We start from the raw sequence: 16,631 nt of genomic DNA, 5'->3' as shown, positions 1-16,631 counted from the left end.
ATGCCTCGTACCACTTTGCCGGTTCAAATGCCTACCAAGGATGCTCCTACTCCAGTTGCCAATAAAAATAAAAGCAGTAGACAGCCTTCTGGAAGTCAGGATAAAGGCAAAGCTCCAGTGGCTCCCAATGGGAATCTCTCTTCACATTCACCTCCTGCTATTCAATCCTTGACCAAAGGACAGCAACCTCCAACTGATGGCTGGCAAAGTCCAAGAAAAGTTATTTCTGCTCGAAGAATTCCACCCCCCCGCACTTGGAATGGTGCATCTTCTGGCCGAAATACCCCAGAGATAAATACAGGAATTGGGATTACATGGGCTGCAGTAACAGCCAGCAGAACACTCTTCCCTGAAGAAGAGGTTGCTGCTTTGATGTCCACTTCTCAGGTGGCTACTTCTTCTTAGGGGTGAGGCCTTGACCCTGAGATAGAAATGCAAGGCTGACCTCATAAATTTTGCTGCTGTACATAGTTGTTATATTACTATAAATACCTATACATATGACTGCTCACATCAAATGTTTTACACTCAATGTCCAGGGCATGTGTGACAGTAGGAAATGGAAATCTGTGTGGCTGTACATCAACAGATTTCAGCCTGACATAGTGGCATTACAAGAACACAACCAACATATCTATGCAGGCAAGACAGGACACTACTGTGGATATGATATTTTCTATACTGGGGAGCACTCTTTCTCAGGGGTAGTCCTTCTGATCAAACATGAGCTTCAACCAGTCATTGCTTTAAATGACAACAAAGGCAGATGGCTTGTTCTCCAATGCATTATTAGAGGAGAGGTGTTTGAATTTGCTTCTGTTTATGCACCTCAGTCCTCTAGAGAAAGAACTGCAATTTGGGATGCCATGCAACAATATCCGTGGAGATATCATGCCTACATATGTGGGGATTTCAATAATGCTCCACAACAGGGAGACAACACCTCCAGACATGACCATATGTTATCTCTTGAAAGGCATGCATGGTCTCAACTACTATTGCATTTGGATTTGGTTGACCTTTGGAAGGAATTGCAGCCTTTGTCACCGGGCTACACTTTTCAACATAATGCTTTTTCCGCTTATCAGGCACGTCTGGATCGATGGTATAGTGTAGCTCCCCAACAAAATGGGGATTTTACATGCAAAATGGGGATTTTACATGCAAAATGTGGATTGACTATGCCTTTGTGCATTCAGACCATGCACCTCTATGGTTGCGGTTATCTTTTCATAATATGCCAATAGCTATTTGCAACATGCTGATTTCAAGGCAATGGTTACTGAAGCATCGCATTGTCTATCCTCTAGCAGCCATATTCATGTTGATGGTGCCTGGGATTCTTTTATTTCCAAAATGCAAGTTGTGATTAGAGTTTATGGCAAGTCTTACATGAAGACTCTGAGGGAAACCACTGCTCAGGCCAAATCCACTTGTCAAGACCTCACTGAACTCAGCCATCATCGTTCGTTGTCCATGCATGAGCAAACAACACTATGCCAGGCCAGATATTGTCTTAAACTAAATGATCACAGGAAACTGGCCAAATGGAAGACTAGAGCAAGGCAAAGAGCCTTTACAGATAAAGGTTGCTCTTCCAAAGAAATTTTCAAAAGTTTACATCAGAGGAGAATTAAAACAGAAATTTGCAGAGTGCTTATGCCTGATGGATCATGAACTACTTCACGGTCACAGCTTGCTTCTACTTCACGGTCACAGCTTGCTTCTGTTTGTGTGCATCATTTCTCTCAACAATTTGGCTCTGCAGCTCCTCCCTCGCAACAGATTTTGCTTGCACGAAATTTACTATTGCAACATATTTCTCCTATCATTTCCCCTACTCAAGCTTTGGAATTGGAGGAAACCTTTACTGAGAGGGAACTGTCAGATGCGATCAAATCATGTGGCAGATGGAAATCTCCAGGATGGGATGGTTTAACAGTCGAGTTTTTTCTAGAATATTGGCTTATTTTGAAGCATACATTGCTATATATGGTGAATGCTGCGTGGCAAAATCAGAAAATGCCGGACACATGGAAGAGAGGTCTTGTTAAACTCCTTCCCAAAAAACAAATTTGTGAGTCTTTGGCAGACTGGAGACCTATCACTCTTGTGCCCGTAATTTACAAAGTCACTACCAAAATGATTGTTGATCGGCTAAAGGGGTTTTTACATGATGGGTTGCATCCTGCGCAATATGGCTTTGTCCCGCGTAGGCATATCACAGATAACATTGCTAATGCCTACATTGGAATGGAATATGCCAAATACACACAGCAGGATGTTTTGTTATTGCAAGTTGATATTGCCAAAGCCTTTGATACTGTCATATCACAGTGTCATCTCTGTATAAAGTGTTATTACCTCCACCTTGGATTTCTCACAGAGCAAATACTGTTTGGCATATGGATCGTTCAATGAAGTGGTGGAGAAAAAGGCTGCGTCTCCTTTGGCATTACAAAGTCCCTCTTCGACAACAGCTTTTCCTATGGCGAGTTCTCCTTGGCATTTTTCCATCCGGACAGTTACTCGCACACAGACATATTGCTTCAGCTGTTTGTCACATATGCCAGCACTCTACTGAATTAGTGCTTCACATTTTTTGGTTCTACCCACATACTTCTGATCTCATTGCTCTCATCCGACAGAGGCTTCGAGCGCGATTTCCTACTGTTACTTTTGGCAGATTTTTCTGGTTGTTTGGTTTTCATCCACAGAGACAGGGTTTTGATTTATTTTTTGTATGGGTGTGCTATTGGACCCTATGGACTTTATTGATGGACAGAAATCATAGAGTCTTTGGTGATCCACTATTTTCATCCTTTCTTTTTTTCAAACGCTCTCTGCAACAATCATTCTACGATTGTTTTCAGACTCGTTTGATTGATCAGGATGTGTATACAGCTTATACTGAGATCTTTAGTTGAGTAGTAGCTACTTCGTTTTTGAAGTAACTATGAATGTAATTATTTTACAGCAATAAAAGATTTCTTCCCACCAAAAAAAAAAAAGTGTGATGTTTCTATATGAAAATGGGTATCCGGTTCATTGATGACGTGGTAGATATGCAAGGAAATATTCTCACATTTCTAGTAGCATGTCGACAATACAATCTGGGGATGCATCATAGACCTATTTGGAAAGCTATTGCTGATCTCTTACTCCCTTTGGTTCCGATTCCGACATTGAATGTCAGAGACAGGCTTCAAGATTGGCACCTTCAGTCTTCAAATACAAGCATATCCTCTAGGCCTTTGCATTTATTGACTTCTATACAGGCTTATCGATTGATATTACCTCCTCCCTGGATTGCCCATCATGCTAATTCTCTATGGCATTTGAACAAGTCATTAGCCTGGTGGAAAGGAAAATTGCAATTGATATGGAAGTTGAAAATGCCATTGAAGCAACGACTCTTTTTATGAAGATGTATTGTTGGTATTCTTCCAGTAGGGGTGAAATTGGCTCAAAGACGGATAGCTTCACCTCTTTGTCCAAGATGTCACCTTACATCTGAGAGTATTCCGCATTTACTGTGGTTTTGTTCATATTCCAGAGACCTTCTAGACAGAATCTCCTATTTCTTATCTCTCAGATTTCCAGCACACAGGTTCTACAAGTTTTTCTGGATGTATGGCAAACTATCAGCTTCTTTGTCACAGTATTCTCTTTTCTTCCACTGGATCAGATACTGGGCCTTATGGACCCTCTGGCTGCAGCGCAACCAAGCATATCTGAATTCTCCCCTTCAGCATCCATATGAGTTCTTCCGAGCCTCATTGCGACAGTCTTTATATGATGCCTTACATGAGGAAGATTTGGATGTTTCTTGTATTCAGCTTTTCTTTTACTGCTTCTGATGGATAGGGCTTTGGCTCTCTTTTGAGCATTGCCCATATGTAAATGAATGTTTCATAATATAAGTATCTTGGTTTCACCAAAAAAAAAAAGTGTGTGATGTTTCTCCTATTATCTCCACCACTCAAGCTTTGGAATTGGAGGAACCCATGTGCACATGTAAGGTGTGTGCTAATGGAGGGATGAGTCTATTAAGCTTGTAAGTGTGTATGCCATGCCGAATGTAAATTGTGCTTTGATGGCAATGTGTTTGTTTAGAATGCACATGGATGAGGTGGCTTTGTGTTGAGGTGGCATGATGTTATTTGGAATACTAAGGTGGATGGACTATGCGTGGATAGACTGTGCTACCACATGTCAATGATGATATGGCTTGATGGTGTATATTGCTTGTTGACATCGGCTAGTGATGTGTTGAAAGGGAATTATCAGATGCAATCAAATCTTGTGGTAGATGGAAGTCTCCAAGATGGGATGGTCTTACAGTTGAGTTTTTTAAAGAATATTGGCCTCTTTTGAAGCATGCTTTGCTGCATATGGTGAATTCTGCTTGGCAAAATAAGAAAATGCCACACACATGGAAGAGTGGTCTTATTAAACTCCTTCCAAAAAAGCAAATTTGTGAATCTTTAGCTGATCGGAGACCTATCACGCTTATGCCATTTATTTACAAATTTACTACCAAAATGATTGTTGATCGGATAAAAAGCTATTTGCATGATGGGTTGCATCCTGCGCAATATGGTTTTGTTCCTCGTAGGCATATCACAAACAACATTGCTAATGCCTATGTAAGAATAGAATATGCTAAATATATGCAGCAGGATGTTTTGCTATTGCAAGTTGATATTGCCAACGCTTTTGATACTGTTCAGTGGGACTTTATTTCACAAACAATGCAGGCCTTGGGATTTGGCACAAAAATGCAGCAAGTTATTAATTGGCTATATCAAGATAGTAAAGCTGCTTGCATACTTTCAGGGGATATTTATACAACATGGACTCTTTAGCATCCATGTGTGTAAACATGAGGACTTCTGCATATGGACATTGGACTACCGATCATTGGGAGGTTGTTATTGGGAGATTTGTAGGGAAGATACCTGGCTGTCCTTTCTCCACTGCTCTGATACTTGATTGGAAACAAGTACTTTCTAAGATCAAATGGGCTCCTGATAATTGCTCGGCGACAAACTCAATGAGGAAAGAAAGTATTCATTGGAGTGCCATCTTTGACATTCCACTTGCTTTACAGGAACCTGTTCGGACATACAATCTCATGAAGTTGGGAATCAGATACATACATGATGTGGTAGATAATCAGGGCTATGTTTTATCTTTTCCTCAGGCTACTGCTTCCTATGCATTGGGAATGCACCATAGGTTGATATGGAAGAAAATTGCTGATTTGTTACATCCTTTTCTACATGTTCCCCCTATGGCTGACACAGACAGGCTATTGGATTGGCAATTGCAACCCTCTGCTACATGCTCTCATCCTGTTTCCCTGCCTGCCTTGACCTCCATCAAAGCATACAGGCTTCTTCAGCCTGCTCCATGGATTCAGCAATATGCTAATACTCTGTGGCATATCAGGAAGCCCCTCTCATGGTGGCGGAAGAATCTCAGGATATTATGGAAGTGTAAAATGCCTTTGAAACAAAGACTTTTTCTTTGGAGATGCATGACAGGCACATTGTCAGTGGGAGTCACACTTGCCAAATGTCGCATTGCACCTTCCACATGTTTAAGATGCCAGGCTCCTTCAGAGACTGTCCCTCATTTGCTTTGGCACTGCCCGTGTTCTCGAAACCTCCTCGGGAGACAATTCATCTTCGGCTCCATTTCCCGAGTCACAGTTTTGGGAAACATTTTTGGTTATTTGGTAGATTTATGAGGTCTTTGTCTCAATACTCACTATTTCTGTCTTGGGTGAGATATTGGGCTCTTTGGACAATCTCGAGTGAGCATAATTTGGCATACTTGGGTCAGCAGATTCACAAGTCATATGAATCTTTCCGAGCCTCATTGCGGCAATCCTTATACGATGCCTGCCATGAGGGTGATATAGATGCCTCTTGCATAGAGCTTTTCTTTTTATGTTTATGATCTTTGGGATACTCTCCATTTCTGGAGTCTTCCCATCTTGTAAATTTATGAGCATATAAATACAGCACTGAATATTACTATAAAAAAAGTGTGTGTCTTTGGTGATCCTAGTTTCTCTCTGTTTGGTTTTTTCAGGCGTTCTTTGTAGCAATCTTTCTTTGATTGCTTGCAGACCTGCTGCATAGATCATGAGGTCTTTTTGGCATATACTCAAATTTTCAGTTGATGTAATTGTAGCACCTTGTTTTGAGATTGCTACTCATATAATATAATCAATCAAAGATTTCACCAAAAAAAAAAGTGTGTGTAGTGATCCTATATTTCCTTGTTTGGCTTTTTTAACTGTTCTCTGCAGCAATCCTTCTTTGATTGCTTGCAGACGCACTGCATAGATCATGATGTATATCTAGGATACACTGAGATTTTCAGCCAATGTAATTTTGGCTGCCTCATTTTGAGGTTGCTACTCTTGTAATATAATCAATCAAAAGTTTTCACTAAAAAAACGTGTGTGTGTGTGAGTTCTTCAATGCCTCATTGCGACAGTCCTTATATGATGCCTTGCATGAGGAGGATTTGGATGTCTCTTGCATTGAGCTTTTCTTTTACTGTTTCTGATAGATAGGGCATTGGCTCTTTTCAGGAGCCCTACCCTGTTGTAAAATGATTTTTTCATAATATAATTTTAATAGTTCCATCCAAAAAAATAAATGTGTGTGTGTGTGAGAGAGAGAGAGAGAGAGAGAGGCTAGGGAGGAAGGAAATTATACTCAAATGAAGATATAATAGAAAGGCTCATATTCATTCATCAAGTATCAAATGACAATTGAAGTACAAGTCTTTATAGGCTATACACTCACACACTAGCACCAAGTGCATATGGGATAAGTCCCATGGTGACATGTGGCACCCACAAATGACTCACACATGAACTAGTACTAGATCTCCTAGTACAACAACACACCACAAGACATCTCACACTCTCTTTGGCCAAGAGACTGCTTGAAAATACCTTCAAAAGCCTCGAAATATTGCAGAGAATATTGTCAGGTGGCTGACTACACAGCAGCAACAATAAAAAGCTGTTCTTCGTGCTGAAAACCTCCGAAACAGCTCTGTTGAAGGTGGCTATGCAGCAGCAGCTCAGAAACCCTAAATTCAACGATGGAGAGCTCCACAACAGCCTTGGGAACACACATGCAGGCGCACCTTGCAGAAACTGCCAACCAGCTAGCAATAAAGTCCGTGAATCAGCGCTCAAAGCTCCAGAAGCTCTCGAATGACGGCGGCAATGGAGGCGGGCTGTGGGCTGGCAGAGACGGATGCAAATGACTGCAAGAACAGACAGCTAGAGGCAGATATGAGGTGGGAGAAAGAGACAGCTAGAGGCGGCTGCAAGAAGGAGACCTGAGCAGAGCTAGGGTAAGGGCAGGAAGATGATGACGTGGCAGGGCTGACCTGCTCTGATACCATGTTAGAAACAGAGAGAAAAGAAAGAAAGAAAGATATATTAACGTCCTCGGAAGACCTCACAGGTCTATGGGAAAAAGTACACACCAAAAGCTTGCAAAAACATCTAGATACCCAGAGAGTTGAGGGAGCGCTAAAGGCAGCTCAGCCCCAATTTTTAGATGCATGACTAAATACTAATAGTATCCTAGAAAAATGGTTTGGATAACATCAGTTTAAGACTGAGAGTCTTTGGGTTTAGATTTGAAATTTCGAACCAAAGCCTATCCATCCCGGTAGACTGCACATTTACCTTCCTTGCGTGCTTCCTTCACTTTTGTGAGTTCGACGTGTCTTTGTTTGAAATGGGTTGGAGTGAGCTCCTCAGATATCCAAATTCTTGTACCCTTTAGCTTGCGTGTTTGTGTGTGTGAGAGAGAGAGAGAGGCTAGGGAGGAAGGAAATGATACTCAAATGAAGACATAATGCTTGCGTGTTTGTGTGAGAGAGAGAGAGAGAGGCTAGGGAGGAAGGAAATGATACTCAAATGAAGACATAATTGAAAGGCTCAAATTCATTCATCAAGTACCAAATGACAAGTGAAGTACAAGCCTTTATAGGCTACACACTAGCACCACGTGCATATGGGATATGTCCCATGGTGACACGTGGCACTCACACATGAACTAGTACTAGATCTCCTAGTACAACACACCACACAACACATCTCACACACTCTTTGGCTATGATATCTCCAATTTGTATGGGCTAATGTACGGCGATGGAGCTACGCAGATGTAAGGGCGATGTACGGGTGAGCACGTACGGACGGATGACGGCTGATGTACAATGCAGGATGGACGAAGAGGGCTGACGGCTAGGGTACGGAAGACAACGAGGGCTGACGACTGAGGTATGGACGACAAGGTACTGACGACAAGAGAGAAGCTCAACAATCCGTTCTGAATGAGAGGGACAGAAAGAATGTGGGAGAGAGGGATCAAGTGTAAGAGAAAGCTAGCCTGCTTTTCTTTTCTAAATGCTTGCACTTCTCCAATTGAATTTTTAATAAAGTTTTGGCCTTCTTATGGCATCGCGTTGCAAAATTATTTTCAGTATCGCTGCAAAAAAGCAAGCACATACGTGCTGATAGGAAAGATAGACATATATGTCCTTAGAGAAGATCTCTTGTTCCGAAAGATCCAAACACTAAATGTGCCTTACAATCTTGCCGTCTTTAACTGCCTACTTTTACATAACTGCAGGCCTTAAATCCTCAAACATTCAGGATTGTTCACAGAAGACAATACACTAAGCCAAAAGGTGGGGAACAACAGAGACTATATGCATCAATGTATATGACAAGTAAACACACAGAAAAAGTTTGAGACTTGCATGTCACATATCACTGCACCTTTAAACATTTTCTGCTCAGAAATGATTATTTAGCTTTTTGTAGGAATAAAAGAAAATACAATCAAGTTGTCTGAAAAGAACATGAAGCCCACCTTTTCATGCCATGATAACTTGTTGTCTTCTATGCCAAAATGACAAGCCCAAGATATACCGATGCACACAGAAATACAAAGGAAATCAAACCCCTGTCAGTCAACAGGCACTGTATCAGAAAGATTCAATTGCAGCCTTTCATATACATGATGAGAATAGACCAAGTTTGTTCCAAACCCAGATCATACAACCACCCCCTTTCCAAAGACGAAATACCTAAGTATTTGTAATGATGAAGGCCCTGTGAAGATATACCCAAGTGGCTCACCTATCATGCAAATATTTTGGCCCTCTTGTCCCAATGTAAGGCCATTTTCTTAATAAAGAGATAATCTTTCTGTGTAATATCTCCATTTCAACATCTTCTTATGAGAGTCGATTGTATCCTTTGGGTTTTCTGGTAATAGTCATTTCTCCTCTCTCATTGTTACCAAGCTGTAAATATTCCAAGTAAAGTACAAAGCTGACCATTTATTTGATAATAATTAAAGAGTTCTTCATTTAGTTTTAATAATGGTCAAAGAGTTCTTTTAGTAGGTCAAAGCATTGACCCGGTCAAAGACACTTGACTTCAGTCAAGAAGACCTAACTTTGGTCAGGGAGACTTGGTTTAGGCCAAGAGGGTTGACTTTAGTCAACCAAGATATTCCAACCTCGGTCGGAGAGATTTGGTTATAATTAAGGCGCATTGAGCGTTGGTCAAAGCCCCTTAGTTATGGTAAAAAAGGGTTGACCTTGATCAACTAGAGAATTTGTGTTGGGCATGTGCTTTCATTTGCTTGGTGGGGACACCGTAGAGACTAGGATTAATCTAGAGTTTATTCTTGCATGCAAAAGCTAATAGTTAATGGACCATGGTGTGCTTCATTAAATGTTGCAAGTACCAAGAGGGCTTAAAGTGCCCTACTTTTAAGGGGCTAAGGATGCTTACCAAGAGAAATCTACTTCAGAATGTGACCTAGGGCTTGGAAACCCACAACTGCCAATCTATTTGGCATGTAATTAGTGTTAGGTAAGAAGATGACACATGGCACTTGCCAGGGAGCTGATCTCCCATTGTATTTCTGATTCCTCACGTTTGTAATATCAGCTTCGAGCTGCAGATCTTGTACTCTCTGTAAATCTTTTATCTGTGAAATAACGTACCTACAAGGGGTCCAGCATGTTGGTTATGGGTCTTAATGTGTGTAGGAGTGAAGGAATGAGAGAGAGAAGAGAAAGGAGAGAGAGAGAGAGAGAGAGAGAGAGAGAGAGTTCTAGATAAGGGCAACTAGCAAACACAATGATCTTGGCGATGCATTGATCGGCTAATTGACGATCAAAGACCTTTGAAGATGTTGTTTTGAAGATGTTGTATTGGTATTAGAGCCTCGATTCCCTGCCTTTCTAGGTGGTGATGGTCTCAGTCACAGCGACGCTAGCGTATAGAGAAGAAATTCAATTCTAGTATTGGGAATCCCTCTGTGAATTGCACGCTGCTGAAGAAATGGTTGTCGAGTTGCATTGGAGAAATCCACCTTCATCTTTGCAAGAGCATATGAAGCGAATTGCTTGTAAAAGAAAGGGTGGTACGTGGAAGTGCACGGATGTAGTACAACTGCCAGGATTAGCTCATGGAGATAGCAGTGTGTCATCATGACTTTAGATCGGCCAAATAAGCGTCGAAAAAGTACCTTTTGTCCCAAATGCCTTGGACATGAACGGTGAGCACTAGTAGACACGAGCCTAAAGAGGTTTCATAAATGTCTCGGCCTTGAGCAGTAACCAGCTGCAGGATTGTGCGAAGCATCGAATTATGCTTGCATTTGAATGGCAAGCTGATGCTATGCCGAATTTCTCACACGCAAGCATGAGCCAGAGCAAGGCTATTGGTTATTTAGCTTTCTTATGCATGATAAGTGCCTTACGAAGCAATTCATCATCGCTACCTTATAGCTGGCTTGAAACTGCTAGTCACCTGTATTCGGTTACTGTATATGAAGGAAGAACCGATGATTAACGACCATTTGGTTGTTTTGCCGTACGATAGCTAAATTCACCATGAAGGTATCACATAGAGAAACCAATGTTGGGTTCACCAGACCAAAACACGGTTAGGGTTTGGCACAAACCTACAGTAAGCTCCTTTTGAGGGAAAAAAAATGAAAAAAAAAAAGAGGAGTAGAGCTTAGCGGGTTGCTGCCCAAAATGACAGGCCTAAGATGCCAAATCTGAGAGGTTAAATATGCCTAGAGCAATTTTAAGGTTTATGCCTTAAGTGGACAGCCAATCCATGGCACAAGGGGGACAATTGTCTAAAACAAAGTAGTACATGCAATGCACCTCTATGACGATCAAAGAACGTACAACAGATTCCAAGTATATAAGACTACTCTCAATCACGGGTGGAGGCACAGTAATATTCCTCCCATCCAATTCTCTGTGGTAGCAAGCTCATCACGATATCAATCGCACATGAAAGTTCTTCATGCTAATCCACAAAGCCCCAGTTCCCTAGATGGATCTAGTATGCATCTTTACTACCTCTCTCTTGGGATATCAATTAATTCACTTGCCCCTAGGCACATTTACACACTTAATGCATCTAAGACCCATAGCCTTAGACCCATCTAGTCAGTGCCTTGTCACCCTCATCAAGGACCTTGACATTAATCATTTTGACCATTACATGAAGCCCAAATAAATATAATACAAACATTGATCCTTTAAAGAAAAATGTCCATTGACCCTTCCGAAGTCATGTTACCTCAACTTGAGCGCAACATTCCTTCCCTCTTCAGACATCAACGTTCTCGATGATAAAGTCTGGGAACACTCTCCGTAACTGGTATACGAATTCCCAGGTAGCTTCTGATAGAGGTAAACAATGCCATGCAACCAACACCGTGGGTATCTTCCGATTGCGTACTTGCATTGTTCCTCGGTCTAGGATCCTTGTTGATTTGCATCCTGCATTATCCTCTCTTTTGAAATAAAACAACACCCTCGATTGGTGAGTCACCTGCATGGAAAAAATTCTTTAAACGAGAAACATGAAACACTGGGTGCACCTTACAACCCTGTGGTAATTCTAATTTATAGGCCACCTTGCCTATTCTTTTTAGAATTAACCACAGCCCACAATATCGGGGTGATAACTTAGCACACTCTCCTGCAGTCAAAGACTTAGAGTGCGAAGGAACTCTGAGAAAAAGTTTTTCTTCTTCCTTAAATTCTCTAACAGATCTGCTTTCATCCACATATGCCTCTTAGCTCTCGCAAGTACTAGCATCTCCCGCATCTGAACCACAAAGTTCGCGGCACTAGGCACTTTCTGAGGTACTCCAACTGTAGTTGGATTTGCTAATCTATAACCATAGTTCAGTTCAAATGGACTGAACCATGTAGAGGAATGTTTTCTATCATTGTAGGCAAATTCTAACAGTGGCAACCACGTGTACCACGTATGTTGCCTCAATGAAACATATGAGCAAGCTTGGTCATTTCAAAATCAAGCTTCTCTGCTTAGTCCTGAATTCGAAGTTTCAACTGGGTAACCCTTTGGTCCCATACTCCAGTTGAACTTCTGTCTGTTATTTTGACTAGTCAAATGGGCTAGTCTTTAATTTCAGCCTCTTTACAAGCTTGGAGTTAATTACATTGTGCGCTGATGCTGAGTCAAACAACACAATGATGTCATGATCCCTTCATCTTAATTAACTCCGTATCGTTAAAGGCTGTATACCTCATTGCTACGGGCGTTGATAGGATATTATCAAGTGCAATGTTTACTAACTTGGCAACAGACACACATAATAGAACAGGTACTGACCTGTAAGAAGATCCCGCTAGCTGAATCTGCATCTGTTCTACTCTGGGACTTTCCTCCATTTCCCATCGCATTCTGAGATCACCATCTCAGCCATCCGCCGATCCTTGTTTCGTGGACAATCTTTCCTCTGATGAGGCTAAAGGCATCCAAAACACAAGCCTTCTCTCCTCGCTTTTTCTTTTTGCTCTGGGTTTAAAGAAGACTTCGACCAAGCCACGGCTGCCATTGGTGTTACTTTTCTTTTCACTCCAATAGTGGTACTTGGTTTAGAAGGAGTCTCAACTGGCTTCGCCTGCTTGGCATGGCAACTAGGCTGTGAGGCACTTCCTTTGCTAATCCACTAGTTCATGGCTATAGCAATTGCTTCATCTAGCGTGTTCACATACTTAGCCCGAACTTCCATCTTGATCCGATCATTCAGTCCAAACATAAAATCTTTTATCTGCACCGACTGAGGTAGAGGTTCATAAACTTTCATTACACTTTCTCTGAACTTATTAGTGTATTCAGCCACCACTGATAAATCTCTCTGACGAAGGTTTCGATACTGAGCCCAAGCTCAGGATGCTTCGCCAAGAAATAAGAAGTGTTTTCTATATTCTTTTTTAAACCCCTCCTGAAACCAGCCTCAACAACGTAAAGGATGGTAGGATCCACTTAATTACAGCATACACAGTAATTTGACAAATAAATTGCACCACAGATTAAATCACAAGGGAGCTAGAGCGCTCCTACTCAGAAAAACCAGGACCCCGATTGGCACCAAATGTTGGCGCCCCTTGCGGTATTTATTTAACATTCATATAAAGCCAAGCGGCTGATTACAAAGGTCTCTGGGAAGATGCACCACAGGCAAACCAACGACGCCCGCAGACTACCCGTCCAGCCCACCCTGTAATTCCCTGCTAACTCGAAACGGTGAATGGCATCCAATTACTAGACAATCATGTATCCTCAACCAACCAAAGCATGCAACAGAGATCCCAAAAGCATCCACTGTCTGTGCCACACCTGCAATTGCACAACCAAGTGCCCAACCAGCCAGACACGGCTAAACAACTACAAGACAAAGCCTTCAATAGCCAAACTCTGGTGCAATCAATCAACCAAGCACTCCCAAACAGGTTGCTTCAATCTATAGCCTCTCCGGCCACTGCCCAACAGCATAAATCAACCTTTCTTCGCAAGGAAAGAAACCCAAACGCAATAACTAGCCAACAACCAATCAGGGATAAGCAAAAGCGGGCAAAAAGCAAGCCTTCTTCTACCCAGTATCCACAAAAGATAGGTCATCGGGGCTGGAAAACCCTAGATCCTGCAGAGCCTGGACAGCCTGGTAGCAAAATCTCAATCTTTTGTAGCAACCTGGACAGCCTGGAAACACCTGGAACAGCCCTAGGACGCAGTCACCTAGCACAGCCCAGAAGACCTGTAGATAAACCTTGGCTGAAATCACAATCTGTAACAGGCTCCTCGATCAGGTGTGATTTCCTCTGGCAAGCCCTGGATGCACTGGAACTGTTGGCCCTAGCTGATAGCGATTTTCTCTAGCAGGCTCTGGAAGCTCCTGGCAGATGACGATTTGGCTCTAGCAGCACCTGGCAAGCTCTGGCAACTCACAATTGATGATCTGGCTCCTCTAGAACTGATTTTGGCCTTCTAAGTCCAAAAGAATGGCTCTCCCCCTCTCTTTAGAACCCTGTGCTAAAAATAGCAATTTTTAATTGCACCACTCTTTAAGCCCCCTGTTGCACACTTTGGCCCAAGGAATTAATTGCCTAGTAACTGAGCGCACATTCACAATTTCCAAGGACCCACTAGGGAATTTTAATTCCCCAAATCCCGCCCCATGGCCAAACCCTCGTGCCCCAGAGGCTCAAGGTAGTCACACGCAAATTACGGGAGTCACAAATCAAAAGTCCCATAATTTCACGTCCCCTCTTGAAAGAAGGCAAGCGTCCGCGATTGCCATAAATTACCTACAAAAGAAAACCAAGTGGAAACACTACAATGTTTATTAGGCAAAAGACAAGCAAACATTCCACATACATGCACTCACAAACAAAATGCTCCTCACACTGTCCGATCCACCTCATGTATGGCCATCCCTAAGGACCCACTGCCAGTGGTACATCATGAGCATATGTAACACTTAATGCATGCACATAGATACATAGACCGTACTTCCCAGGTATAGTTCATGCATGCTTTACCCACCTATGCCATCTCTTCATACCCACACTAGTGGTACATCATGAATATCCGAAGTACCAGAGATATCAAATCCAAATTGGAGTGGACAGCCAACCATGCCGCCAACAGATCACCAACAGTGCATATACGATTTGTAGAGTTGCACATAACAAATACATATAGCACTGCAAACTAAGCGACTAGTACACCACGTACATCGGGGCCAACGATGCACGACATAGACCACTTCCAAGAATTGCGCATCTGGAACCAAGGTCTAGGGGAATCCATTCTCTTTTTGTCGAAACCACATGACAAAAAAGAGCATTCCCATCTTGTCGAATCCTCATGACAAGAATAAAACTCATAGCAAAAATAGCATCCAAAAGTAGCAAGGAAAACACGATCCTGCAAACTGTATAGCATACATCATTTAAAAAAAGAGTGGCAAACTCTGCCATACAAAATTCTTTTTACAAGTACCTTTATACGGCGTTATACAAAACCAGCCGCAAACAACCCGCTGTGGAATTAGGAACTCTTGCCCTTCGGAACATTCCATGGCTCATCTGTGTCACTAGCCGGCTCCTTCCTCTTACGGTTGGGACAATCTCTAGACCGATGTCCCTCCTCTTTGCAAATAAAACATTTGCCAGCATCATATAAAGCGCGTCGTTCTTCTGGAGACAAATGATTACGTTCATCCTTTTGACGATTAGCTTTTCTATCAGACTTATCCCCGCAAGATCCATTCTTCCTCTCGTCCTTCACCGGATCGGTATCATGCTTCTGACCACCTTTGAACCCAGAAGTCCTCCCCTGCATCAAAGCATATGCGGTGCTAGCATTCTCGATAAGCTGAGACATATTGGAAACTTTAGTCTTTGTGTAGTAGTTTCTCAACTCCGTAGGCAGCCTACAACAATATTTCTACTTGCTCAATGAAAGGAACAATCCGGTAGGGGCTAACAGGCAACAAAGCTGCCCAAAACTTGCTATTATACTCTTCCAAATTATGGCAATTATTGGAATTCAGCTCATGCCAAGCAGTCATGATATCCACTTCAAAAGTCGTGGTAAGCCACGCAGCTGAAAACACCTATTTGAAACCCACCCACGTGTTTGGTGCGGTGTTTTGCATAAGCATAGTGGTCCACCACTAAAGTGCATTCCCCTTTACAAAACTTGCAGCCTGGCGTATTTTGGATGACTCTGTGAAATTCCCTCTTGTGTAGGCTGACTCTGTGAAAGTCCCTCTTGTGTAGGCTGCATCAAACTGCTGCAAAAAGGTCAAGGCCTTAAGTTTATCCAACACCCCACTGAATGTATCAAATTTTACGGCTGCACCAGCCTCTTTAAAGTCCATCTTCTTCCCTTGAGGTGCCAAATTATCGTATACAGGTGCCTGGGTAAAAGGGACAGCAGCACTCACTCCATCTCCCACACTACCAGCATTGGGAAAAGCTGTATTATTCAGCCCAGCACCCATATTTTGCATATTTCCCAAAGCAAGGTTACCTACTGCTGCATTAGGCATACCTGTTTGCATCCCTAGGGCTGCTCCAACATTTGCCCAATTTCACGACGAACATGGGTAAGAGCCTGCAAGCAAGATGTCACACACCTACGCTCTCTCTTTCGTCAGTCTGAACGTAATTCTTTCTCTTTCTTCACAGTCCAAAGGGTCTTCAGTTGTGTATCA

General features: G+C 42.3%; 1 protein-coding gene across 8 annotated transcripts in view; it reads right to left on the bottom strand.

The window, feature by feature from the left end:
* The window catches only part of LOC147901557 (peptidase M50B-like protein), a 78,632-nt gene that overhangs the window by 11,423 nt on the left and 50,578 nt on the right, over positions 1-16,631 (bottom strand). For all 8 annotated transcript variants that reach the window (XM_087374575.1, XM_087374570.1, XM_087374571.1 and 5 more), the window contains one exon: positions 8,925-9,017. In XM_087374575.1, the coding sequence (XP_087230701.1) occupies positions 8,954-9,017 (64 nt within the window). In that variant the 3' untranslated portion in view covers positions 8,925-8,953. Of the gene's footprint in view, positions 1-8,924; positions 9,018-16,631 lie in introns of those variants that run through there.

This window comes from Dipteris shenzhenensis, chromosome 5 (assembly GCF_047967505.1).
Source record: "Dipteris shenzhenensis isolate YYH24624 ecotype China chromosome 5, Dip_SZ_1.0, whole genome shotgun sequence".
NCBI classification, from domain to species: Eukaryota; Viridiplantae; Streptophyta; class Polypodiopsida; order Gleicheniales; family Dipteridaceae; genus Dipteris; species Dipteris shenzhenensis.
This window is presented reverse-complemented; position numbering and strand designations above follow the sequence as displayed.